Below are 9,787 nucleotides of genomic sequence, written 5' to 3' on the forward strand. Positions count from 1 at the left end.
TTGCTGCAAAAACTTTTACATGCATGCTTTTCTCTAAATATTTTTATATTTCAACGGTGTCAACATAAATGAAGGTAAAACTGAAGTGAATGCAGCTGTGCCTACAGTTTGCTGCAGGAGCATCAATAACCCTTGACCTTTTTTACATACATTTTAGTGGGATTCAGCAAACTTTAAAAGTAAAAATATGCTTTGACTTCTATTAAACCAAATATGCCTCGCTGCCTTTGGATGTTTGTTAGTGTTGTGGATAAAAATCGCTTTGTCTTTCCTCTGCCTCTTTTATCTTTTATTTAACATTTAAGACTGGCGACAGTCACACATAAATAAAAACTGATTAAGGCAGACCAACACCCCCTTACAACGGGTGAATAATGAGGAAAAGATAGAAGCAGAACTTGCACTACAATCTTTGCTTCACTTCGGTGTCACCCTTAAGGTGAGCTGAGTGGAGCCCAGCGCTGTGTATCTGTTCCATTTGTATGACTTGCATGGCTTGTAACATTTGATCATTTTCGGCATTAAAACCAGTTTTACACTTACCCAAAACTCATTATTTCTCAAGGTAATGACACTGAGGGGTTTTGGTCGGGTCCTGGAACTGGTAAACGGACGGTGGGTGAAAATGAGGAGTATGGCACAACAGCAAATCCACCAAGGCAGAGCCGCCCAACTAAACTGCAAGAAGTGGAGGAGCAGGCAAAAAACATAAATAAATCATGGTAACTCTGGCAGAGCTGCAGAGATCCACAGCTCAGGTAGGGGGATGTGTTGATGTGAGACAACTAGGAAATGTACACAACAGCAGTTATTGAAGAGTGGCAAAAAGAAAACATTTAATAAATCTTGTTCCCAGTTCACTGAGCCATGCTGTTAAGACAAGAAACATATTGAGGGAGGTGCTCCAGTCAAATGAGACTTAACTGGAACTTTTTGGCTTAAATTCAAAATATGCTGGGTAGAAAACTAACTGTGCTGTAAAAATATATGGAGCTACACATGTGGCAATATTTATGGGAAAACCTGGAGGGTATAAATGTGCACAAAACACTGACAAATAATAAAAAAGACATTATTGTCCATCTACTTTACTATTATTTTTTTCCATACAAACATTTTCACAAAATACATTGAAGCATATGGTTGATATGATAAGAAAAAACATGAACATATTTGCATGGCCAGATATATCGCCTCTCCTTTGTTTTATGTACCCGCTGCTTTGTCAGTTTCTGCAGTATTCAGATGCATCCCATATTAACTGAAATCAATTCTGGAATGTTTTTTTTTCTCTTTTGTACACTGCCCACGTATCCCTGCAAAATTATTATGCCTTTAGTCAAACACAATCAGACACTCGCACCTTTATCTTTACTTGTGGCGCAATACAGAGGAGGACTGGATTGCTGACTGACAGGAAAATTTCAGGAAACATAGCAGAGTCAGAGAGGCGGAGCAGATATGTGATCTAATGGTTAACGTAATGAAAAGCAGAACTTCCCCCCTCTGGAGCAATGTGACCCTTCAACCCACCCCACTACCCCTCCACCAAAAAAAAAACAAAAAAAAAAACAGCCCCTGAGCCTGGCAGAGTTCCCAATGAAACCACATGTAAGCTTAGACTCCTGCACACAACAGCCTCCCAGCGTCCAGCCCCCACATTCTTTCGGACCACTTGAACTTTTCAGGGAAGGGAGTTTTATCTGGAAACTACTGACCGAATGTCAGTTAGCATAAGCCGGCACTTTGTTCACACAGATGGCCATCAGGATGCCTGCGATTGAAAAGCTAATATTTTAATTTCTTTCATGGAGAGATTTCTGTGATTTATTAAAAGAGGCAGGCACGTTGGAGCCACCAAGAAATAACTCAGAAGGTGGGGAAAGGTCAAATTCAGATCCTTACGTTAAAGAGGAATTGAATGTAACATTTGCTAAAAATAAAAAAAGAGATCAAATAAAAGATTAAAATGTATAGATTCTCACCTGACTTTGAAAGTATCCAATAACCAGCAGCTTGTTAGAATTCAAACAAGCTGAGTAAAATCACATTAAATTCAGAAAAATGAACTCAAAACACTGACAATGAAAGACAAGAACAAGTTTCCCATGATCGGGGGTTTTATAGAAAATCTGAAAGTTGTCAGCTTGTCATGCTTGACGAGGAGCTGCTGTGAAAACCCAGAGGGACCTCGGCTCAGAGACTGAGAGTCAGAGTCGTATCATGTCTGAATCTTTCACAAGGATGTCTGTAAGAGCACAGCGCACTGAGAAAGTGGGAAACTTGAGTCCACCTTTGACCCACCCAGGAGTTTGTTTTCATCTCTGCTGGTGATGGGTTTGTGAAGGCTTGTGCAGAATTTGGTTTCTTTGACTGAACACACAGAAAAGAATCGCAATAATACGTTTTTTTTTTAAATTTTTATAAAAGGATTTGTTATACAGCATCATGCATCTTCTCATATCGATTTAATTGTTAGAAAAATGCATATTAGTTTCTAAAATTGTTACCAAAAATTCACTGATTTAGAAATGAAATGAATCACTTTATGCATCAAATAATTCACGCACAGATATTACTAAATATTAAAAGTATTCATTCAATTCTTGAAATTATATTTGCTAAAATATTTCTTGAATTTAAGCGGCAGACCCTTGACTGTTTCTGTAAAACTCCGGAAAGTTTAAAGGAATTATTATTCTGGCTCTTTGATCACGTTTTCTGCTATTCATCCCAGGAGAGCATGAATAGCGATTGGGTAAAATTTAAAACCAAAACAGAGTCCACATCTCCAGTAAGCAATTGTTTCTCAATAGTCGAGGGTCCAGACCCTCTGTATGAAATGAAATGTAAGGTGCTCAATTCTTTCTTTAGTTTGTGTCTTTGGTGCTGAAAGCCAATTGGTTCAGGTGATTCTGAGCCTTTGGATCCTTGCTTCCTTGTCCTTTTCACTTGCAATTTAAAGATGATGTCATAATCAAAAATAGTCAGCATAAAATCTTTATTTTAAATTCCTGAGAGACAAATTGTTGATATGGTTTCCTCAACATTGAACAGCTTAACGTAGCTGAACTGATAACACAGTTTTTACCCAGGAACCATGAAGTATTCTTATCATCATCCCTATTCAAATGTTATCAAGAAATACCTTAAAACATTGTAATTAAAGTTTTAGTATGGGTCACCCATCCAAATATACACAATAATATGATGCAGGTTATTGTGTATTGCGTGTTCTTCTTATTTGAAGGCCTTAAGAGAAGCTGAAGAAAGACATGAATTTCAGGGAGCGATTTATTGAACTTTAGCTCCATTTTTGGGTCATGCTCCAAAAAATATTCGTACATCTATAACTGTCTTGCAGTAAAAATTAGACCACTGGTGTTTATGTCTGTTTCATATGATGTTACCTTACATGGTGAAACATGGGGGAATAAACAGAAATATATGTCTTTCCTCAGAGAACAGACATCCACATTCACATTTTCACCCTGTCTGGGAAGAATGTACTTTGCATCTTAACTAATAATATTTGAAGAACTGGAATAGGTTGTTGTTTGCTGAACATCAATTAAAATTATTGTTAAGGTGGGTCCTTGGTATCTGGTTTGCATTTTAGTATTATCAATCATTTGATAATTAATCTAGATTGGTGTAGAAATAAGTCACTTTGGCCTTAACTGCTCAAGTAAACACAAGTAAGGATCTCGAAGCATAAGCAGTATATCAATATCACTGCTAATGCTGCCTGATTGAACTTTTCCTCTGTAATTAGAGCCTGTGGAAAAAGGAGTGTGTATTTTCTTAATAACCAAAGACGTCCTGGCTTCTTGAATGGTGAGAACACAACTGTTTCTGAATTGCAGAAAAAACATGAAATATTGTTTCAGGGTTTTCTCAACCCTTCCATTTTTGTCAGCGTAATCGCTTTTATCGCTGAGAGTAAACTAAATGACACTTGGCCGCTGTTTGGGGTTTGACAGTACGGTGATCCGGAACTCTTCAAGTTTTTCTTTCACAGCCAAGTTTTTCTTGATAAAACTTTAGCCTTAAAAATTCTAAAGCTCAAAAGGAGAATAGATGGCTTTAGATTCAGTTTGACAAAACTCTAAACAATTCAAGTCAGTTAATATCATATTTTATATAGACATGACATAACTCTGTGTCATGCACCGAGTATGCCCACTATAGAAGTAAAATTTACTACACATTTAACGGTATTGAAGGTGGATATATTTTAGAGCTATAAAACCCATAAATTAAAAAATACAAAACATAAATATATTCTGATATTTTCAAAGCAGATAAGTAATTTAAAACCACTTTCTGACAACAAACATGTCTTTGCAGCCAAAAATCTCTTAAAAACAGGAAGTGTGTCCCCTATTGAAATGACCATATGAATCTGGAGTGTGTGACTGACTGTTGCCTTGCATATGATACTTACTTTTTCTTGATTAAAAAGGACCATTTCATGAAGTTTTTTTTTTTTTATATTTCATGCAACCACCTATTGGTAGTAGAGAAAAAGGATGTTGCAAGACACTTGGAAACAAATGTGCTGGGAATCTGGGTGTTCGGTGGAAGTAAACACAGATGAAGACTTTGCTATCACTACTTTTGTCATGAGTGGACATCCTGCGATGCACTGATGCCGAGTTCCTCACTCTGAATGCAACATCATCACGACTCGGGGAACCTTTGAGTGAGCTACAAGAAATCAGAAAATCAGAAACTGACACCAAGCTCAAACTTTATGACTTAAAGAAGGAAAAAAAAATGCACTGCGTGCAATTACACTGTGACAAGTAGGACGGACCAATGAGAGGGAAGTGTTGTGCAAGCGACTTTGAATTTCTGCAAAAAAAAAACAAAAAAAAACAGTGTCATTGTCTGGATATATTTAGAGAGCGAACTCCAGCTTTAGTTGAAAATGGCTGGGCTGCACCACCCCTCTGTGCTAGTAGGGTGGGGGGATGGCGGAGGGGTACCACAGAGAGTCCACTTTGAACTTGAAATAATTCACATTGTTACAGTTGGAACGGTTCCCTCTGCGGCAACTGCGTCAACTTACACATGGTCGTAATTACAGTCAGACACACGCACGCACACACGTACACAGATTGCAGCTGTGTGGTAAAAGGCAGACTTGTTTACAAAAGTGGAGGAGCTGGCTGGAGTCCCCACTGTGGTTGTCTTTGGATGGCCTCCAGTGGTTAGTATGTGGTTCAGTTCAAATTGGGTGGAGGTGGTGTGACTGTAGCTTATGAGTCAAAACTGATTGAAACAAGGACGTTTTCACTTTGATATGTCTTGATAGTCTCTCTTATATTTAAACTACATGCTGACATTTAATAAAATATCAACGACTTGACTAGAGTGATGAATGAATGCAGGTTTGAAAGAATTTGGCAAGCTACTAAAGTCAGCTTAATCTGAGCTAAAATTCGTAGCACGCAAAATATGTAAAGAGATATGAACTGTCCAAAGAACAATCGATCGCGTGGGTGAAAGGATCTGGGTCATGACCTGCCTATTTGATTTTATGGGAGCCTATAACTTACATCACCAGACGCGCATATTATGAAACCCCGTGCTCCCCCAGCTCCACACGTAAAGTCAACAAATGCTCACTCAGAGTAATGTTTCTGCTGGCCCACGTTTATTGAAACCAGCTGTTTGCAACCTCCGCAGATGGAGTTGACAGTGCAGCTGCAAACAGTCCATTTAGTGGAGTTCGGCAGCGCCAGGGTGTTATCTAAAAGTCCAGTAAAGTAAGACGAAACCAACAGTATTCCTGCACGTCTCATGTAAAAAAAAAAGTTCACTTTTCCAGACTCCGTTTACATGAGATCTCTGTGTATATTACACCAATTTAAAGTATTAATACAATAGTGTAACTTGCTGTTGATGTTTCTACACTGACCAGTCTGAAATATGGAACTTGTGTTGATGGATGGACAGAAAGGTCAACAGATACATGAACGGCTAAACAGATAAACAAATGAGTTACAACACATATCACTTTATTTATGCGGTACTTTTAAATTTCAACCAGGTCCAAGCAAAGTGCTGAACAATAATGATGGATGGATGGATGGATGGATGGATGGATGGATGGATGGATGGATGGATGGATGGATGGATGGATGGATGGATGGATGGATGGATGGATGGATGGATGGATGGATGGATGGATGGATGGATGGATGGATGGATGGATGGATGGATGGATGGATGGATGGTTGGTTGAACAGAGTTTTTAAACAGTAGGAATGAATGCATATATCCTTTTTTTCCTCTCATCCAAACCTAGAAAATAATTCTTGTAATTTACAATGTGCTAAAAAAATATATGTTGGCATTTATTGTGTCTCATTTCAGTTATCAGCACTTCCTCAACCATCAATCCTCACTTATCTCTGGAGCACCTGCATGCACACTCTCTGTATATAAGAGTAACGAAAAGAGAAATGAACACACCTTACAGAGTTGGCTGTTTTCACACTTATCCTGTTGCGAAATTCCTCTGGTTTTATTTCCAAGTCCCACGGCTCCAGGCTCAGCTAGATGACTGTTTACATTATCAGTAAGAGAAGGGTCATCTGGTTTCCCAGAAAAAAACAGGCAACTGCTGCTTTGCCTCAGATCTCCTGAACTCCCACCGTTCGTCTGTGACGGCGGCTGCCTATTCTCACAGGGAGGCAGGAAGACCTGACAGAGGGGGTTTGTGGAGACCCTCAGATGAGACCGGACTGCAATGGGCAAAATGGGTGGATCAAGCATCTGCCCCTCCTATTTACACATTGCAACAATGAGTAATTTCCTTCAGGTAGAGATGTGCTCGACTTCCTTTTCTGCTGATACAAAACTTTAATATTCTGGAATAATCGAGCTTCATTTCTGCTGAAACATAAATGGAGGGAAGCTGCATCTATCTCCATCTTGGCACATTTTTTTTTCTTCCCCTGCTTGCTTTGAGAGCCTCATGTTCTAAATTTTGCTCTCGAGGATGGCATTGCACACAGCGAATGCTTGCCTGTGTTCACCTCCTCCCACATAGTCTCTTTACACTGAAAGAGTAGGACGAGCAGCTCTCCCTCTCCTCTGCACCACCTGAATACAGAAGACCTTTGAAGAGATCACGCTTTTCTGCTGGGTATACGAGGTAATTACGCGCTATAGACACTGGCTTACACTGCCACAGCGAGGACACAATGACGGGAGGTGATGTGTGGGAAGCAAACCTGTGATTCGAGGGGTCTCTGTGTAGCTCTCCAAACTGACACGAATTCTGCAAGAAACACTGACACTGTGTAATGTCATGACTTCAGGCGCAGATTCCTCCCCACACTGTCAACATCATCCTGCTGCTGCAGCAGCAGCAGCAGCTCTATGAAGCTGCATCCACATAATTTGAGGTCTCAGTAAACTTGGGAGCAATCTGTTTGGTGAAATCTCAGATGTTCTGGAAGAGGAACCTACACGAAACTGTCTGCCGTTGATCTTATTTGGTTTGGCCTCAGCTGACGGGGATAAATTTAGAGGTTTCTGTGTGTTCCCACCCACTACGCTGCTGTTGTTGTCTTTCTGCAGGCTGATAAAACATTCATTTCCTGAGCTCTATGCAGTCACCGCAACCACACCCACAGGATGACCCCAGTCAAACGAGGCATGAGGTCAAGAGTCACGGCATGATGGAGGCAACTTCCCAAAATAAATATCCAGGCTCGCACAAGTATCTCTCTTTACATATTCACATCCTCTAAGAGAAAAAGAAAGGAGGAGAATCCTTTGAAAGTTTGTGTAATGATGCATTTTTGAGGGAGCGGGGCGTGGTGAAACTTGATCTGAACTTTTCTGACACTACGCTGCCATCTAGTGGCGACTTAGCGAACCATTTGAGTTTTTAAAAAAATGCAGGCTTTCCCTCAGTGTTGCATCGGCTGTCGCTCTGTTTTGTGGATCCTCCTGCAGCGATGTGGGGAGAAGAAGAAGGAAATCAAGAAAATAGGTTTTTGGTAGCTTTGGGCTGTGAAGTTTGTATGTCAGATCCCGGTGTCAGTCAGATGCTCTCGACATCCCTCTGAGGGCAGAACTCCAACTGGTTGGTTTGAATTTTTTAAAATGTTGAATTATTAAAATGCAACATTTTTGTGACCAGGACTTTTAAATTGATCTGTTGACTTAAAAATAAGTTAACTAAAACAATTTCTTGTTTTCAAAGGTTTTTGTGTTCATTTATTAAACCTGAACTATGTACTTTTCACAGACAGATTTATACAGAAAATATAGAAAAATGCAATAATTTTACAGTAATAATAAAGCTAATAGTAACAATAAGATTAAACAGACTAATAACCATTTTTAAAAAAAAACAACCCAATAAAATCAACTCAAAGAGCACGAGAGTCTTATCTAATAATAGATGAGATGTGTCTTACAGAATCAGTGAACAGTAGGCTCTCTTCCTGCAGGCGGAGAAAAATTAACATAACTATATGTATATATATATTAACAGAGGCATTTAACAAATAAATAGCTCACTCAAATTCTGAATTAAAAAACAAAGAGTAATAATAAAATACAAATCTGAATAAATACAAATGATAATCCATCATTTATAACTGATTGTTCTTGCAAGGTAGTTACACCCTGGATTGGTCTAATAATAAATATAGATAGCATATTTGGGGGAAAACAGTAGCAAACAATAAATGATGAAAACAATCAGTTGCTGGTGGTATAGGGACACAAAAAACAAAGGCTATGAGAGAAAAAGAAAAGGGGGAGTGTGGGGAAGAAGGGCATTTGGGGCTTGGGGGGGGAGGTTCTTATTCCCCTATTCTAACAGAATATCAGATTCATAAAGATTTCAGCCCAAACAAGACTTCAGCATTTTTGAAGCATCTGGCTCATGTCTCCGAGGAAAGCCATGACATGATCACAAAAATTGGCTACCGCGAACACAACGCACAATGTAGCGGCGGACATGTTTGACACGAGGTATAGAAGTGGGTGGAAGGTGATAAAAAAGAACAACACGACTTGTCTTCATTTGGCACTGAATATTACATAAACTCCACAAATAAATTTGCAAGGCTAGACATGACTTTAATTCAGGAAGATCACCACAGATGGTGTTTGTCTTTTTTAATGTGATATAATGTGCCGCTCCTTGCCGTGCAACAACAAAACCTAAAAGGATTTGCGAGACCAAACATCACACAGATAAGACTGGACTGAATTGTCAGGAAAAAGAAGGGATAGAAACATGTAATCTGTCATCCACGGCTATGAAAGGTTGACGTGAGAAGCGTGGCACCTTAATCTCTCCAGAAAGTTGAGCACTGAAAGTCCTGCACAAAAGAGCTGCATTGTGTGCAACTGTAGATGTGAATTCTGGCACTTTCTCAAGTTGCTTTCAGACTGACAGCAACATGAACAGGCATCAACCCTGTTTGGTTCTGCTGCAGTTTTTTTTTTTTTATTATTATTATTTTTTATCACAGAGCCCAACAGCTGAGTAGAAATCAAAGCTCCTCTCATGGGGCATGAATGTTTGGGTCTGTGGTCTTGATGCATTTAAGATTCTTTGGAATGTGCTATTCTCGTGTTCAGTTGATCTCATTTGAGCACTTGCCAAGTTATTTGCTTTGGACAGCCGGCTCTTTTATATAAAACACACAGCACAGTAGCATGAAAATAAAAAGGCAGACTCCCGTCATTGATTGGCTAGAACGCTCACCACTGAGACTCTGATCTGGAAGGCAAAGTTACAACTGGG

The 9,787-nt window shown here is 39.4% G+C and overlaps 1 protein-coding gene across 1 annotated transcript in view; it reads right to left on the reverse strand.

Annotated features, from left to right (window-relative positions):
- The window catches only part of add3b (adducin 3 (gamma) b), a 28,775-nt gene extending 21,974 nt beyond the window's left edge, over positions 1-6,801 (reverse strand). Inside the window, exon 1 of the mRNA XM_081616102.1 lies at positions 6,484-6,801. Coding sequence (XP_081472228.1) covers positions 6,484-6,786 — 303 coding nt within the window. The 5' untranslated portion in view covers positions 6,787-6,801. The remainder of the gene's footprint in view (positions 1-6,483) is intronic.
- Positions 6,802-9,787: the final 2,986 nt, after the last annotated feature.

The sequence above is a fragment of the Poecilia reticulata genome, chromosome 15 (assembly GCF_904066995.2).
Source record: "Poecilia reticulata chromosome 15, P_reticulata-male-v2, whole genome shotgun sequence".
Taxonomy (NCBI): domain Eukaryota; kingdom Metazoa; phylum Chordata; class Actinopteri; order Cyprinodontiformes; family Poeciliidae; genus Poecilia; species Poecilia reticulata.